Source organism: Volvox carteri (genome assembly GCF_000143455.1).
Source record: "Volvox carteri f. nagariensis unplaced genomic scaffold VOLCAscaffold_68, whole genome shotgun sequence".
Lineage (NCBI taxonomy): Eukaryota > Viridiplantae > Chlorophyta > Chlorophyceae > Chlamydomonadales > Volvocaceae > Volvox > Volvox carteri.
The window spans coordinates 285,296-302,951 of NW_003307611.1; the positions used below are offsets into that span (position 1 = coordinate 285,296).

General features: G+C 54.0%; 4 protein-coding genes across 4 annotated transcripts in view; 1 reads left to right on the top strand and 3 right to left on the bottom strand.

Moving 5' to 3' along the window:
- The window catches only part of VOLCADRAFT_98108 (uncharacterized protein), a gene marked incomplete at both ends in the record, with an annotated part of 24,042 nt that extends 21,419 nt beyond the window's left edge, over positions 1-2,623 (bottom strand). Inside the window, 2 exons of the mRNA XM_002957032.1 lie at positions 9-78; positions 2,548-2,623. Coding sequence (XP_002957078.1) covers positions 9-78; positions 2,548-2,623 — 146 coding nt within the window. The remainder of the gene's footprint in view (positions 1-8; positions 79-2,547) is intronic.
- Positions 2,624-3,428: 805 nt separating this feature from the next.
- Positions 3,429-5,755, top strand: VOLCADRAFT_107511 (uncharacterized protein; the record flags this gene model as incomplete). The annotated part of the gene is made up of 3 exons (XM_002956993.1): positions 3,429-3,937; positions 4,840-4,989; positions 5,387-5,755. Exons 1-3 carry the CDS (start codon positions 3,596-3,598, stop codon positions 5,753-5,755), a joined length of 861 nt encoding a protein of 286 aa, XP_002957039.1. The 5' UTR covers positions 3,429-3,595.
- Positions 5,756-5,902: 147 nt separating this feature from the next.
- gon15 (protein disulfide isomerase 1) lies at positions 5,903-10,644 on the bottom strand. The gene is made up of 11 exons (XM_002957033.1): positions 10,420-10,644; positions 10,321-10,351; positions 10,171-10,242; positions 9,942-10,057; positions 9,625-9,754; positions 8,725-8,863; positions 8,092-8,279; positions 7,780-7,911; positions 7,358-7,582; positions 6,894-7,136; positions 5,903-6,775 (listed from the first exon to the last, which is right to left on the bottom strand). The coding sequence occupies exons 1-11, from the start codon at positions 10,623-10,625 to the stop codon at positions 6,683-6,685; spliced, it is 1,575 nt and encodes a 524-aa protein (XP_002957079.1). The 5' UTR covers positions 10,626-10,644; the 3' UTR covers positions 5,903-6,682.
- Positions 10,645-12,755: 2,111 nt separating this feature from the next.
- On the bottom strand, positions 12,756-16,566 carry VOLCADRAFT_98112 (uncharacterized protein; the record flags this gene model as incomplete). The annotated part of the gene is made up of 7 exons (XM_002957034.1): positions 12,756-13,345; positions 13,544-14,061; positions 14,575-14,798; positions 15,057-15,178; positions 16,087-16,109; positions 16,173-16,241; positions 16,456-16,566. Coding segments are annotated over 7 exons (1,657 nt in total), but the record flags the coding sequence as incomplete, so codon positions are not given.
- Positions 16,567-17,656: the final 1,090 nt, after the last annotated feature.

The following is a 17,656-nucleotide window of genomic DNA, read 5'->3' on the forward strand; positions in this document are numbered from 1 at the left end:
TAGGGGACCCGGCAGTGGGGGAATGTAATACGAGACCGTGGGAAAGAGGGATCGAATAGACAGCCGCAGGCCAAAGCACTGCGGGGGTGGGGGGGAAGAGGCAGGAGAGGGGAAGCGGGGGGAAGCGGGGACTGGGCCCCGGGAGGGGCGACTGAGAAAGAGGAAGGTGTTAAAAAAGGGGGGGGGGGTTGAGAGTTCCATAGGAGTCAGCTGAGCTGCCACAGGAGGGGAGGAGGGGCTATGTAAACGGGAGAGCGGGGTGTTGGGCCCAGCTGGGCGGGGCCGCCTGGGGCTGCGATTTACAGTAGGCTGGAATGATAGCGATCGCGGGCGGGGTGAAGGAAAGGCTAGATATGTATGCAACGACAGCAATGCCCCTTGCCAGGTATGTGATTGCTGGCAAGGAGGCCTCATGTCGTGCGCACATCAACAGAAATCATGATATAAAGGCTGCAAGTACAAATGCGAATTCATACCTTTTCCTTTGCGAATTGCGAACACTGTGTCCCATATTCTCCATGCCCATCAAAGACGCCAAAAAAACACTGCTCCGCATCTCCGCCAAAGTATGTTTGTACACAAAAGGAGTCTTGGTTCGCCTTGTTGGGGGCATCGGGGTAGTATCCACGCTGGCTGACGAAAGCGTAACGAATTGTGTAGCCTGACTGCGGCATAAATACTGTCTGCGTCCCCTCTGAGGATACCAAGCGCTCCTTGTAGTCTTTTGCTGTCAGAGGGCCGCCCGTAAGGTAAACTGACAGGACGCCGGCATCGTAAGCATTGTTGAGGTCAGTGAACTCCTTTCCAGAAGGAGGGCCAGGGCCGATGTCTTTAGAATTAGCACAGCCCATGATCAGCTCTTCGAAAACGGACTACGAACGTGTGTCGTCACTCTAAAGGTTTCTATGTCTGCGCTCGCCTTGGCTGCTACTTGCAATATCCAGTCTCCACCCCCCGAGCACCTGCCGTGTGCTGCAGTGCCGGGGGGCTATAAGGGTCTCAAATGAGCGGCGCAAAAATTTCTAAACACTAAAATACCCAACTTGAGTGCTGCATCATATAGCATAGCTACCTAAGAAATAATGGCATGTTCATGACAAGTGAATCAGTTACAAAATGATAACCTGAAAATTTTCAACGGACAGCAGTAAGAAGAGCCGTACCAGACGCAGTGTTACCGGACTGCCCGGCAAATCGAATCATAACAAATCTAGCTATAGAGCATACGTTTTTCGGCTAAACAATGCAGAGCCATCAAAAAACTAACATTTCACGCCGGTTATCGGTCAGCCGTGCATGTCGTTTGTAACCTCGCGCTTCCAGTGCGTTGAACTAAGGTTACGAAGATCATTTGGTAGTTTAGTACATTGGCTGTGGCATAGCATACAAGCTGTGGCCCAAGCATAGACAGCGCACCTTGTCTCTCGGTCGTTACCCGCCGTTATGCCAGGACGCAACCCCTGGTCACAAAAGCCGTGCGGTCGCCTCTGCCTCACGAAATGATTGCTAATTTGTACATTCAACTTGTGGCGTCTTATGCAGCTTGCATTCTTGGAACCAATTCCCTGCCGGTCCCATGTGCCCGTCGCGTAGCATAGTGCCTTCTGCCCTCCCCTACCACTCCTATCCACAGTTCCTGCGCGCAAGCTTAAGCTTGTGCTTGTGATAATCCAGCAATCTGCGCAGCAAGCGAGAAACGGTCACGTGCTAAACAAACGACCGGGCGCTGGGCTCGTCTAGGTTACCTAAGGCTCGGTATGTCCACGTGGGTTTGCAACTTATCATAAGCCCAGGGTTGGCCGTTCTCTTCGCAACTACCTTTTGATATCCGGAATAATGAAATCGAACTCTCGCGCTGTGTTCACGCGTGGTCAGCTAGAAGAATCTATTGTGTGACACAGGAAAAGTGCCTGCAGGGGCCCCCACGGGCCGTATGGACTCCGCACACGCGTTTCGGAGGAGGAACATGACGCGGTGTTCTCATCACTATCCATCCAACATATACATTGAATGAAAAGATTGAATGAAAAGTTCGGCCCTCACGCGCCCGCATGCGCCTGCGGGCCAGTCCTGCGGGTCATGTGTCTGTCCCCTCTGTGTCTCATCTCAGAAGCCGCCTCTGAGTCTGTACAGCTTCCCCAGTCCAAGGATTTTCAGCGGACCTTCCAAATCCAAACTTCCCTGTGTGTGTATGTATGTCGCTTGTGTCATCTGTCTCATTATCGTGCTGAGTCCAAGAGGCGACTATTGCTGCTTGGTGAAACCCATCGTCGCAACGCAACGGATTACCCAACTTGTGAGCACAGTGTTGTCAGCACGGTAATCAAGGGCGGGAACAAATTTTCCTGTGGCGATGTGGTCACAAAGCAGCACACGGTCCATTCTTGCTTTGGGCACTATCTTGCTCAGCGGTGTTAGCAGTAGAGTGGTCGGCAGCGGGCTCAAGCCTGATTCCGCGTTCAGGCAGATCGTGGCTTTTAGGCGTTTAGGTATTGCCCTTGGGCCTTCGGCTCGTATGGGTAGTTTTACAGGTATGGGGTCACGCACCCCCAACCATGTAAAACACACACACACACACACACACACACACACACACACAGATTGAGAGCGCTGGCAGGGCCATACGACTTCGTAGGATTCTGAGCGGGCAGGTCTTTGGAGAGGACATGCATCTACGTCCCCATCATGCTCTGGGAAAACGCGCGCGCGCACAAGGAAGCAAGTTGAGGGCACAGGGCAGGTCTTTGGTGGGTCCATGAGCGAGATGATGTCAGTTATTGAACGATTTAACATCGTTGAAATGGGGTTAAAAGAATCTTACGTACCGGATGCTAAATAATGAAACTCGCAGATGCAAAGAATAATGGAACTCCCAAACAGACCTCGCGGGGTAATCGGAGCAGGATGGGCAACCATTCGTTGGGGTGTAGGAAGGGCAAGTCAGCGGGTCATTTTTGCCAGCTGTGGAGGTATTCCTAAAAATTTCCCCCTTCCCGCGCTACAGATGCTCATCGCCTGCTGGCACTTTGCATGTCCACGGATAGCTGACGAGTGATACGCAAACATCGGAGCACCCGATGGCAACCGAGCACTGGACAACCACAGTGATGCCCACTTCGATTGTACACTGGAGAGATAACATATTACGTTAAGGTCCACAGGACGTCCTAAAGTCCTTGCCTTTCCAAGGACACGTCGCAAAGACGCCACTCAATAAAAGGCGGATTCTCTTTAGATGTGTAACAAGGCACAATAACTTAATACACTCAACATCGTTACTTGTGCAAAGGAAGAGCAAAATAAGAGGAATTGCGTACGAAAAAGGGCGGTTGAGTCAGAAAGTTTGACCCGTACACGATGTGAGATCAAGCAAATTGGCCGCTCGGCATCTATGCGAGACAAGGACACGGAAAACGTTTGTGGATCAACCGGATGTCCCTTTATGCCGACCGACAAGTTAATTGCGCCAAGTACACGCATCAGGTGCCGAGACACGCCACGACAATCTGTCAGTGATCGATAGCAATAAACTTTGAGGCTCTATTTTGTAAAGTGTTGTTGTGACTACTTAGATCCTGGACAGCGCCAGGGAATAATGCTCGCTACCGACTCTACCATTCGCTCGGGAACGAATCATGCCAACCGAGGTCCACCAAAAGCACGGCTCCCAGGCTATCTTCCGAGACAGCGTAGAGATAACTTGCAATGTACTCATAAGCACACGGTGCCACATGTGAGCCAGACCGTGTCACGCTTGTGTGCTTCGCGTGCGGAAACGGTCCAACAACTGCTCGTGGAAATACCCGAAACATCTCGACCTGCCTCTGCCGCCGATGATGAAGACCTTGATGAGCTGGAAGCCGGGCCGGGGCCGCAGAGCAGCGGCAGTGCTGGGCCCGACGTCTCCTTCGTTTCGTTGGTGGACGGCAAGTACACGGTACGGCAATGCCGCAGCGAGCCCCACAGCTACCATTTCCACCACCTTAACCCCAATAGGTCTTTTGGGTATATGATGGTATGTAACACTTACTTACAGCAGAGCAGACTGCTTCCAATCCTTGAATATGTATGTTGTTACTGGTATAGCTTCACCAGCGGCCCCCTTTCCCGAGGCAGTTCCCTGCTCTCCCCTGCGGGAGGGGTACCCTAATCCAATCACCCCATCCGACTTCAGAATGTATTCGTTGGGTTCAGCAACTCACCACCAGCATCAAACCAAATCTAGCGGATCAACGGCGCATCAACTTAGTTCCTGGTTAGCTCGCAAGTTGATATTATCACGTCTTACATCGTCCACAAGATGGGGGGCTACCTCCCATTCCAACACTCCTCAAATCACCCGTGGAGTCGGCAGGCGGATTTGAACCCGGACACTCCGGGAGCAGAAGTCAGGCCTCAACCTCCGCCAGCCGCCAGCCTATAATATGTTCCTTGCAACCTGCATGCCCGCTATTCGACACATAAGTCTTGTGAAAGAAACCTAGTCACCCTACAAGTCACAACATTTATCAATGTTTAGGGAGGTCAGGGTCCGCTGAATACACGGGTCTAGAGCTCTAGGCTGTGTAAACCCTAAAGTATCTCTAAAATGATCCAGTAGACCCAATACCAAAAAATCAGCGGGAGCGGCGACTACACGCCGACTTACCACTTACTCCTACTCATGCAACTCCTCCTTCCTACAGCCAAATTCCCCACGCATCACTGGTTGTGTCCTGCGCCATCATCTGCCTTCATGCTTGGGGCACATTGGGTGATCTCGATGATTCCGTATACCCGTTTCGGTCGCTATTGAACGTACCAACTGAACCAACTAACTGACCAACCGCCACACCGCAGGTTCGCGGAACGCTCTTGCTGCCAGCTTCCGCCGCGCAAGTGTACGGCATGTTGACGGACTACGAGAATTGTCATCGGGTCTTCAGAAACATTGCATCTTCTCAGGTGGTGCGGCCCGCGGCGGGCAGTGTGGGACTGCAAGTCGTACAGGTGCGTTGTACGGCGGAGCAGTAATGGAAAACTGAGCGCCGCGATTGTGATGTTGCTGCGGAGGACATCAGCGGGGGCAGGGGGAAAGGGTTGGAAAGTCGGAGGAGAGAGGGGAGGGTGCTGGTGGGTTGGGTGGTTGGCCCATCCTTCACCCCCCCTAGCTAGCTAGGGCTCGTGTGATCCGTGTAACCGAGGTGCGTGAGTAAGGCCCCATTGATCTGCCCCCTAGCCCGCCAATCTACCTATTGGCCTCAAATCGACTTGTCTGCTCCTGTCTGTCTGTCTATCCGTCTCTGGCAGGAATCCCTAAACCCTAAACTGGGGCCCCCCGGGTAAGCTGCTGCCGGTTACTTGCTCCACTAAGCTAACCTAAATTAACGGAACCCAACGGCCTCAGAGTTGTCGCTGGAAGTTCCTCGCCTTCTCGGGGACCTTCAAGGTGCAGCTGGGCGTTAGTGAAGACCTGGACAGCGGCACGTTGCTCTTCAGCCTCGTGCAGTCCAACTTTATGCGCGATTTCGAGGGCCGGTGGACGGTACGGCCGGCGGACCCCCCGGCGACGGCGTCGGAGGCAGCGGCGGGAGATCAGGAGTGGTGCGAAGTGGAGCATCAACTTTCGGTGGTTCCGTCGGTGCCTGTGCCGCCGCCGGTGTCGTACTACACGCGGAGCATATTTGTACGACAAGTGGAGGGTATTTTAGCGGACCTGCAAAGGGCTGTGCTTACGGGGGCGCGGGGGGCGCAGTTGGAAAGGATTGAGGCTTAGAAGTGGAAGTGATGTTCGCTGGTGTCGTTGCGGATAGGGGTTTGTGATTGTGAGTTGAGTGGGGATTACGGTAGGAGCGGCGTTGGCGGCGGCGGCGGCGGCAGACGGTTGTTGCGTGTGAGGAATCGCAGGTGTCTGTTTGCACAAGTGTGTGTTTGCAGGAGTTCGCTGAGATTATAAGCGGCAAGTTTTGTGGACCCGCATGAGCTTGGAAGTGTAGGTGGATGGTGTATATTTACTAAGGATAATTGGGTCATGCCTTGCTCGCTCCGTTTTTGTTTAATCGTGTTTGCTAAGGGTCTTTGCTGAGTATAACGCTGTAAATACGTACTTGTACTTACTCTTAGCGGACATACCGTCTAATTGGGCCAAAGTTTTTACGTGGCGTATACTTAGAGATTGTGGATAATTTTTTCCGCGTCCTTCATGGTCCGGGATCTGTCGATGTACGTACGAGTCTGCCGTACGCACGTGTTTTGTTCGATGCTACAGTCGTATGATGCGACAATTCAGTGTCCGACAGTTACAGAACAACTGTTCGAAGTGATGCTTAACCCTACAACCGCTCCAGCAGGCTGCCATTTACATATTGCATGCACTTAGTGGATACACACAATCCCTGCGCTTTGTGCAACATTCCATTGATCAGTCAGGACCAAATATGAGTCCCATAAACCCGACCAACACGCATGTAAGCATCTCAACCACCAGGGTCCAAAACATGAAACACAAACGTTCCACTACTGCAGACTAACAGAACTTAATGACAATTTAAGCCGCAAGCTCGTAACCCAGCTGTCAAGTCATTTTGTCACTTCGCTACACCCAAGCCATCACATCCGCAGCTCGCATACACAGTGCACGAAGGATCAGGCGTCGATCAAGAGGTCATCACGTCAAAACTCCATCACATCTAACGTTGCTCATTTACAGCTCATCCTTCGCGGAAGGCGCATCATCGGCAGCGCTCTCCTCGGCGCTGCTCTTCTTGGGCAGCTCGTAGGGAACCTTGGCGTTAGCCTGCACATGGGAACGCATAAAACATGAAGTCGCGTGCACTCCCAAAAAGTCATATTTGAATCGCAGCCCCAAGAACCTTTTCCCATAGTTCGCATGGTTTTGTGCGAAGCGCGCTCACCTTAATGAACTTGGTCAGGCTCTTCAGCGTGCGATCACCGCCCTCGAAAGGAATCGGGGTGGCGTCCTCGCCCGCGGGGAAGAAGATGAGGGTTGGGAAGCCCTTGACGTCGACTAGGGGATGCTCATTCTCAGTGCCGTCCATCTTAGCAATGACGACAGAGCTAACCTTCTTGAACCGCTTAGCCAGCTTCTTGTAGATGGGGTCAAGCTTCTTGCAGTGGCCGCACCACGGCGCGTACACCTGTAACGCACGGTCGGAACAGCCATGAAATTTATACATACGACGGGTTGAATAAAAATGCGAAATTGCGGATCTTCCAACCAACGAAATTGGACATCTAGCTAACCATAACAATCTGCGAGCCCATCATCGACTCAATCAGCAAGCTCATCCCTCTCCCCACTAAGGCTGATCATCATGGGGGCATATACGCGGGCGTCCAGCCGTGCATGGAATCTCACCTCAAGCAGCACATCCTTCGTGGGGTCCAGGACAACGCTGTCAACGGACTTGCCGACCACCACGTGGACGCCATCCTCGTAGGGATCCTCCGGAATAGGCTGGCTCTTGTACTCGGGCTGAGCGGTGCCATCCAGAATGGACTCAGCAAACTTCTCCACGGCCTCCAGGGTGAAGGGCTCCTGCAGCTTGTACTTCTTGTTCTTCTCCATGTAGAAGCCCAGCAGCTGCGAAGATAATCCCAAGCAAATCGAGTGTCAGTTGTTAGAAAAAAATCAAATACACAACAGGCGCCGGGACGACAAGGACTCACAGCTGCACAATTGCTGTTCGCGTTCGGATGAGTACGACTCTGCCACACGACCGGTATGTGAAGGCAACCGAGGCATAAGGACACAATTCAGCAAGGGTGTTAAGCACTTACCACTGGCGAAGCGGCGCCCTTGAGGCCGAAGAAGTTCGTGACGGGATCGGCTTCCTCGCCCTCATTGTTCACAGTCACAAACACCAGCTTGCCCTTAAACTTGGATGCCACCGTCTTGTAGATGGTGCGCACCTGCGGTGTGGAGGACAGGCAGGCTGGAAATAAGCTAGTTCAAAGGGACTTACTGACGTACTAACAAGCACGAGGATCGACCCAAGCAACACCCCAACCTTCATTAAAAACCACCATTATCATGAACATGATCCATACCCTGTTGCTGAGCGCTCTTCTTGCGCTATGAAACGAACGCACCTCGGCGCCAGATTCCAGGTCCTTGGCGCTCGTCCAAAGGATAAGCTGCATGGGGATGCCGCTGTTGAAAATCTTATCCGAGTTGCCCTTGCTGAACTCGATGGTGAGCGGCAGCTTCTCACTCTTGACGAAATCTGCAATCTTCTCCTCGTCAAGTTCGGCCAGCACGACGGTCGCCCGAGGCTCATCTGCAGGCACACAAGCCCGACGTGCTCAATAAAAATGTTGGCCCGAAACAAATCGCCACAGCAATGCCGGCCACACATACCATACACGTTTGGCGCACTACATCAAAACATAGACCTAGCACAGTTACCCTGTCCGTGTCCACCAGTTGTCGTTACAGATGCATGTGTTGCGATTCAAAACGTTCATCATCTCAGACCAAACCCAGCACAGTTAGGTTTGTGGGTGCGTATAAAAGAAACGAACACAAATGAAAATCCTACTCGGAGCTGCACGTTACACATGCTAGTGCTTCTGGCGATTGGAAGGCCTATCCGCTCATAAATTTCCAGAATTGTGAACTGGACAAGCAAATGCTTCACAAACAAGGACTGAACCTGCATGGTGAAGCCCACATTTCATACACAGGTGTGGCATAATCCAATGGCCCGAAGGGGGCCAACGTACCCTTGAAGTTCTTCACAACAGCCAGAGTGCCAGGCGCCTCCAGACCTGCAGCCTTGGCAACCTCAGCCGAGGTGGTCTGCGCAAACGAAACCGACTCCGTCTTCTTGGCGTAGGAGATGAAGGCCTCGAAAGCCTCTCCCTGCAGTCAAGACACATGGAGAGAAATTTAGATCCTGACGCATGTCAGCTGCATCAGCACCTGAAAAGAGATGACCTATCCATAGTGAGCCAGAGCCCCCATCATGCCGCAACCCTGTGCCCCAAGCCATGGCCCCAAGCACGTTCGCGCTCGGATCACATTCAAAAGTTTGGCTGCCTACAACCACAGCCCAAGGCAAGGATACCAGCATCATGGCGCGAGGGCGATATATCCGTACTACCCTGTGTCCGAATACAAATGCTGCATGTCACAACTCAGTAGCATTACACATTTCAAATGGTCATGTCGCAAGTCAGGACATCGTCGGGGCCGGAATAACTTTATCTGACAGTGACAAAATACGGCTTGCGCACCTCCAAGCCTGATAGCCAGCAACACAATTCTAACGTGCATGAGCCATGACCTCTTAACGTGCATGACCTCATGAGCTTTACTGAAAAAGATGGGTTTAAAAATACAAGGGCGCGAAGGCGATGCCGGCGATGTCATACAAATCATACACATGCTGCTTGTACTGGGCCTTGAACTTGCTCTCACGTCTCAGTTGGACGTTGAACGTGGCACATCCCCGCACAAATATCTTATCATCCAACCACAAGGCTAACATGACAGTCGGCAGGAAACGAAAACCCATCATCATAACACACTCGTCCAGCCTCTGCTGCTCAGTCCGGGCCGACACGAGCCCTTAAAAGACAGCTGCAAGGATTAACACACCACCCGAGCCCAGGCCAACTGACCTCGAAGGCGCTGAAATAGCCAACAGCGAGAACCTCGTTGTCGGCCTCGAGCTCCTGCAGCTTGTCCACATCATCGACGGTCACGGCGGAGGGGCCGGTCTTCTTCTTAATCCAGTTCACAATACCCTCACTGTACACGCACACACAGGAGGGAAAATGCGCGAGTAAGTATATTGGATGGCATCATAGGACATATCCAGGAGATCATTCTAGGTGGGATACGTACGAGGTTAGACCATGCAAGGCAACAGGGACAAGGGGTCCCCCCATGATACAATCATATTAGCCATCGCTAAGTTCCCGGTGGACTATCTTACGCGTCACGGGGGCCGTTGTAGTCCGACACCAGCTCGCCGTCGACGAACCACTTCAGGGTGGGGTACCCCTGAATGCCGAATTTGCCTGCCAATGACTCCTCGACGGTGGCATCGACCTGGAAGGAAGCGCCAAGCCGTAACATACAGGCAGGCTCTGAGCTTAGTGCGCACGACACAGAAATGCACATGACAGGAACGTTACACAACGCACATAACCCAGTCTATCCACCTTTGCAAGGACTGCATCTGGAGCAACCTTCTTGAGAGTGGTGGCAGCGGCAGCGTATTGCGGTTTCAAGCTCTGCACGGAACAAAGGAACGCTCAGATCAAGTGCTTCGCAAGCGCCAGCCGCCTTGCTGTTAACAAAAAGCAACACACCTTGCAGTGACCGCACCATGGCGCGTAGAATCTGCAAAATGATCCACAAAACGTCACCAGGATATCGCAATGCAAACGCGTGGCGATCGTCCCACTTACTCTACAAGGGCGAATTTCGACTTCTTGACGACATCATCAAAGTTCTTGGTGGTCACAACCACAACATCCTTATCGTCATCAGCAGGCGCTTCGTCATCGTCGTCCTCGTCATATTCGTCTGATGCCCATGCGAGCTGGTGCTTAGAAAAAGGGGCTGCCACTAAGAGCAGCCCAAATAGAAGGGCAAGAAGGCTCCAACGCGGCATTGTGGCTAGTATGTGTTGCGTATTTGGGAGAGCGAGTATCTTTTGTAAGGGGGACGTGCAGTACTAACGGTTCCACCGTTATGAAGAGGTGTCCTGGACAAGAACAGCTATACAGAACGGACCAAGACAACCATGTTGTCTGAACGCCGCTGTTTGCTACCATAGAATGTTCTATGACCTAATGAAGTAATTCCTTTTCATGTAACAGCAACGTCATGGCCGTGTTGCCGGTCAACGAAACAAAATCAAGCTTACAAGATTCGCGCGATTGAGAGGATGCCTTGTGATGGAGATTAACGTTTCAAAGGCGATTTACCTGCCTTCCGGCACAGGCGGTTTGTTTAGCAGCGAACGTTTAAAGGTTCAATGACTTACAGGTTCGGATGTTGACACGAGGTAACTGATGTAATCATGCGCGTATTCCGAAAGATTGATTATGACGCGTTCAAGCCGGGTGTCGTAGAACAGTTGACGGGACCGAACAAAGTCACTGTGTGCCATGCCGAGAACCCTTTGCATCGACTAGGCCTCAAGCCTTACAGGGGTTCCTTAGGGATTGTCGCAATCCACGTATCTGAACGGCCGCACGATATCTGCGCTGCATCTGCTCACCCGCGCACCGCGCATTTCTTACATGGGCTCCTAGTGCTGCCCATCCAGGGTAGCACCATGTCGATTTCAGTCGAAGTCCGTGCTATCTTAGGAGTGAAGCTGGTTGAGTCCTCTGAAACCAAACGGGCACCACTGGCACTTTCCCTGCCTTACTGTTACGAAGTCTTGCGAAAAGATACGCAATCGCGAGCCCTGCTTGGGGCTTCACGTTACACTTGCGCTTCGGTAAGCCGGTGAGGAGCACATGAGTCATGGGAAGCACCTTGGCTTTTCCAACGGATAGTGGGAAGTCCTGCATTCTCCAGCTGGAGAATGGCGATGCAATTGATGGCAACCAAGGTTCACTGCAATTACAGATTGTTGTCGCACTGCATCAAACTTTTTAACTGCTACGACGACAGGTCCAATTCGGCCCGTGGTGACTTCTATAGAGCCTGCATGCGCGGGCTCCAGTACGGCCAAACTGCTGCTGTTTTATGGCTTTGCGGTGCACGTGGATATATCTGTAACGCCTGTTAATACCCTGGATGCCGGGGGGCTCCCATCGTGGCATTCGATTTAAGTTGGTTGGTGAAGCATTTCCAGTGTAACAAGTGTTAACACCTTTTATGCTGTAAGCATTTGGACGGCCACCTCGTTCGGCCCGTAACGCCGCCAGCAAACTCCAAACAAAATCGAAACGTAAAACACGACGCCGGCATCGGAAGACTAACTCTTTCACGTTGGCGGACAGGGGCTTTGGGTCCCTGAAGATGTGCCTATTTAGGCTGTTGCCACGCAACACCCCTCAGACCCACCAGCAGGTGGCGGTACGCAGGTACATACGTGCGCTCGGGGCTCTCCGCCCCAACGCCCACCAAAAAGAAAAAAGTCAACGTACTCGCCGACACAGCTCCACGACCCAACCCCAACAAACACCCCCACCTTTTCACTTAGCGGCCCGCCGGTTGCCCACGCCCATGGAAGTGCACGAGTCCTACGACGGCCCAGCATCTGCCATGTGAATGTCTCCCACGTCCTGGGTCCCCATACCCACCTGCGGCAAACCGCCACCCATCAAACCCCCCGCCCCCATTCCCTGCAGCATCAGCACACCGCCGGGGTTTCCCCGCCCAGCTGCTGCTGCTGCTGCCGGCCGCAGCGCCGCTTGCAACGCTGGAATCGATCCCGTATGACCCTGCAGTAGCAGCGCGGATTGCAATCCGCCCTGCTGCTGCTGCTGCTGTCTTTGCTGTTGCTGCTGGAGCAGTAGCTGCTGTAGCTGCTGCTGCTGCTGCACCGTCCCTGCGCCTATTTGGAGCTGCTGTTGGTTTAGCAGTGTAGCTGCCAGCAGCTGCGTGGCTGTCCCTTGCTGCATTGTCATCAAGGATGGTGCACCTTGTTGTTGTTGTTGTTGTTGCTGTTGTTGTTGATGCTGCTGTTGTTGTTGATGCTGAGCTAGGCGCTGCACTAGGGCAGACGTCAAGGCCTCTACAGTCAAGCCCTGGGCCGCAGCCCCAGCTCCTCCCGCTAACCCACCCATCAGGCCCCCCGCTGCCGCTCCTCTACCCGCCGCTGCCGGGCCGTCAGCCCCACCACCACCCGCCTGCTGTAAGCCCAATTGCAGCTGCAGTATCTGCTGCTGCTGTTGCGAGTGTTGGCTGGCGGCGCTGTTGCGCAGCAGCATCGCAGCGATCTGTGCCGCCGCGTTGGGATCCGCCAAAGCCTGCGCCAGCTGTCCTGCAAGCTGGTTCGGAGTGCCACCGGCTCCCCCGCCGCCCCTGGCGGCGGCAGCGGCCGCAAGCTTCGCGGCGGCCGCTGCCGCCATCGACGCAGGACCAACTTCGGCCTGGTCTGACCCACGGCGTTGCGCAGCCGTGGCAGCAGCGGCGGCCGCTTGCTGCAACAGCATCTGTTGGGCAAGCAGCTGTGCGGTGTTGCCGGCACCGCCGCCGCCGCCGCCAGCTGCACCGCCGCCGGCTGCCTGTCGCTGTTGTAGCTGTGCCGCCAGGGCTTGCGCCGCCGATGCGCTGAGGCCATACGGCAGAGCTGCCTGGACCCCAGCTGGCTGTTGCTGCTGCTGCACAGAAGGCTGTTGGGCTTGTGGAGGAGGTCCCAAGGGTAGAGGCCTATGGGTGAGATAAGTAGGTGCATGACGGAAACGAAGGATTATTTGCCTACACCAAAAGAAGACCTCCATGCAAGCGGGCATGGGGTCGGATGAAGGACTTTCGTCATTTTGGCGCCGGGACAATCTCTCATTCTAGGAGCAACCTCAGACGACGACACGGCGGAAAAAAAACATGGATGGGAGCACTCATGCGCACCTGAAACACGCGGGTCGCTGCAGCTGCGGGCGCTCCGCACATCCCGGAGTGGGAACGGCTTTGCCGCCGTTGCCGGCGCTATCTGCCATTGCGGCAGCACTAGCACCAGTAGCCGTCGGCAAAAAGATGCCGGCGCCGCCGCGCCATATCCGCGGCAGCTTGCAGGAGTCCATCCGATACGCGCTGGCGGCGTTGAGGAATTCATGGAAGGCGGCGTTGACCGCCCTCAGTGTGGCGGCGTGGGGGCCCTTGCCTGTCAGTGTGCGGAAGTGTGGATCCACGTCCTGCAGTACAACTGACCGTACATCCGACGTCATCATGCGGGGCCCCAGCTCCAACAGCGTCGCCTCATTGACCAGTGGGTCGGCGGATGACGTCACAAACAGTACGGGAGCCTTTAGGCCTAACAACGGACCCGAAGAGTCCGCAGCTGCAGCTGCAGCCGCGACGGCGGCGGCTGAAGAGGCGGCCGTATCAGCTGCTGCTGCCGCCGCCTCCATATCCTCCGGCATTTCCTCCTGGAAAGAGGAAAGGACAACCCCCCACGAAGCGGTTCATTATCATCAGCAGCAGCAACAAGAGTGAACAATCAAACAGCAGCATGTGCATACGCCACCAGCTTGCATCCCTAGTAGTGAGATATGCAGCAGCAGCAGCAGCAGCAGCAGCAGTAGCAGCACCCGCGGGAGGCTGTTAGCTCCGATGGGGGGCCAGGTACTCCCAAAGGTGGTGACAAGTAGCCAGAGGGATTATAAATCCATCAAAGACAAGTAGTAGTATGTAGATAGTGGGAAGAATGCGACAACGCGAAGAAGAAAGGATGCGCAGATATATAAAACCTGCGCGAAATCAAGGGCTGCGTCAAGACAGCCTCATGGACAGCACAGCGGAATTATAACGATGCCGAGGAGAGAGTCTGGTAGGGAGGGTAGTGAAGTGGATTAAAAAGACAGGGCACTAATGCACCACATTGACTACCGAGATGCAAATTCCACAGCCACTGTCATCCCCACACTCCCTGAACCACCCACCTTGAGGGGGTACGACATAAGCACGTACCCAGCCACCGTACTCCGTACTCTGCTGCCCGCGAGCGCAGCCACCCGCGCTCCCGCCCCCAGCCCCGCAAGCACCCAGCGTGTAACTCCACGGGCGTACGGGCTGGTAGCGGCCACGTCAGCAGCCTTCTCGTACACCGCCACCCGCCGTGACTCGCTTGCGCTAGGGTGGCAGATGTACCGCATGACGAGGAACCCTGAGGAGGGCAGCGGCGGCGGCGGCATCACAACGCATGTGGATTTCCGTACCGGGAAGGTGAGGAGGATGGTGGGGAGGATGGGAATGGGGTTGGGGTTGGGGAGGAGGGTTTTATGACTTGCCATCGGGGCCATCTCCTCCCTCCTCCTCAAGCGCAGGAAAAAGATGGTAAAATTTGCCATACGAGCATGCGAATCGTATGTGGTGGTGCTCAAAAGGAAAGAGGCCATGAAACATGTCCCCACCCGTAACACACCTGCCTCATGTTTTTCCGCACATCGATCATCCAGCGACCACCCAGTGGTCACACTTAGTGTGCAGTAATGCACGGCCAGCTGGCCCGCTGGCTCTACTCTTCGTGAGTCTGGAGGCCCACCACTGCACTTAGTACATCCACACCACACACAAGCCGCCATCCGTCCGCTTACACCCTCCCCTCCTCTCCCCTCGGAGCCAGGCCTCAGATCCATTCAGGACTCACTCACTACACCGTTATTCCGTTATCACCCCTACCTGGCCGCCCGCCTTTCTACACTCGCACCGACCCTCTCACCCATCGAATCTGAACGCAGCTGTCCGCCCCAACGGCAATTGCAATACATAAAAACCTTGCCCAGCCAAATCTCTCCCGCCACCATCGATATCCATAAAACGCAACAAGGAAACAAACCCCAAACTCATACACCCCCACAGGCAGCAGCGTCTCCCTCTCCCAATGTAGCTCCCTAGTCTCGCCTGATCGAGCCAGACCGACCGACAGCTCCGCCAATAGCCTCCCCCTCCAGTCGCTTGCTTCAGCGCCGTGCGCGATCACAATCCCCAGCTCCTTAACCTTTCGAAGTTGATTTGAGGAGCGCGGGTGTGTGTATATATGTGTGTATGTGTGTTGCGGAGTGGAGTGGAGGCAGGGGCGGAGAAAAGTCGAGGAAAACGGGAGGGATAGGTAAGGGCTGGACAGACAGACAGACAGACTCGCATATTCGTGTGCATGCCTTTGCAATACAGACAAGCGGTTCTTGTCTTATTTTGAATCGGACCGGTTTCGTTACCAACCCGACCCGGCCCGGTGCTTCTGGGTCTCCTTTCTTTTCAGTTTCTGGGTCCCCTAGGGAGTAGTAGTCACAACCGGCGCTATCCTGCCCTGCCTGCCGTGCGGTCGCTTCATTTCGGACGGCAGCAGGGCTCCCAGCGCCCGCACGGCCCCCGAATTCAGGTCCGCAAAAGGCCGTAGAAAAGAGACGGCATAGGGATTTAGGAGGGGGATGGTAAGGGGACGCGCAGCACACCACCGCGCCACCACGCTGCGGCGCTGTGCAGCACAGCGCAAGGCAAAGACCTAGATGTTTGGAAGGTTAAGTGGTTTGCTACGTACTCCGGAGTCTGTGTTGTAGTTCTGCGGAATGTTCATACAAGCCTCCAAAGGACCACTCCCGCCAGGCATCTGCGGCGGGGCAAATGGCAAATGGATGTGGGGGTGTGAAGCTGGCTTGGCAGTGGGGGTCGTGGGCCCAGGACTGACTGGTTGCACAGCAGTGCACCCTGGGCATTTGCGACAAAGAGAGGAATGGCTGGCACCACATTCCTCTTCCTTGTCAAATGAAAAACCAAGGCAATTGATAAAAGTGTGCTCAGCGAGGTATCACCCAAGTCCGCACCTCGATTTCGACCATAGCTTGTAGCACGCCGTGGTCCCTGAGGTACACCAACTGCCCAGGACCAACGCTGGCACCAAGTCCATCCTCGACGTGCCATTGGAACCGGACCATGCCCAGCTAGTCTCGAGCCCCAACTTTGCAAGGGGTGAAAACTACTCACGCGTCGCGCTGTCACTAAAGGCTTATTAATCGGACTGTCCTTACATTATAGAACGTGGATATTCAAGCGCCAAAGAGAAAGAAATGCAAAGTTGTACGTGTCCCGCCGTCGACTGCAGCGCTTTGCGCAATTTAGAGTGGCTATGAGAATACATATAACAAAAAGAAAGAAAAACTCTGAACCTGAGAAACCAAGGGCAACGATGTCTAAGGTGGTCCAAAAGCAGATGGCTGACCAGCCCCACCGATGCAGGCAAAGCTGTGAATGCTCGTCCATAGAAGTACGATTTGCTGTACTTTTAAAACATTTCCTGCTCGCAAGATTTATCGTGCCCTGTGTCAAATTGCACGAAATTGCGCAACAACGCTTCCTGCTTTACCCCAGCACCCACGGGGCATGAGAAGCAAGCGAGTGTATCCGATCCGCAGATGCCACTTCTTTTATACTGGGACACACCGCTGCCTCTGATGCCGTAATAGTCCCTGATTTAACCAGGAAAGTCATGAACCTGAAATGGAGAACACAAAGTCAGTGGTTGTTGCATGAGCAGTTGCATCACATGCCTGTACCACGATGCAGTACTATCTTTCCAAAGCCACTCCGTAGGCCATTAATTTCTACTACGTTTAAAATCGCGATCCATGAGCCTCCTGGCTCGTCTGGGCCCTACGAGCTGTCGCGAGCTAGTAAAATAACATAACTCCGTAGTGCAGGGGCAGCCAGGGGATGAATTTGCCAGCGACCGCGTTGGAACTGGATACGCACGCAGGTTGCACCTTGGGAGGTGCGGCGGCGTCCGTAAACCTACCGATTAAAGCGGTTGATCGATTCCAGAATTGATTTCCTCACCTGACCAGTAATACATGAAGCCCTCTATTGCTATCCATGCTGGCTCCTCTTTAATAGTTCATAAAAGGGACTGGTATAAAAAAATGTCAAAGAAAGGACATCTATAAGTGAACGACAAGCAAAGACAGTTGTAGGAAACGGTCATGGGTCGTAAAAATGCGAAATACATGTCCAGAGACATGTCCAAACAAA

What these genes read in the sequence shown, in the direction of transcription:
- gon15 (XM_002957033.1), bottom strand. Translation starts at nt 10,625, where the DNA reads ATGCCGCGTTGGAGCCTTCTTGCCCTTCTATTTGGGCTGCTCTTAGTG. An exon ending in CATGGTGCGGTCACTGCAAG is followed by an intron (nt 10,243 to 10,320) that starts GTGTGTTGCTTT and finishes TGTTCCGTGCAG; the next exon opens with AGCTTGAAACCGCAATACGC. An exon ending in TACAACGGCCCCCGTGACGC is followed by an intron (nt 9,755 to 9,941) that starts GTAAGATAGTCC and finishes GTGCGTGTACAG; the next exon opens with TGAGGGTATTGTGAACTGGA.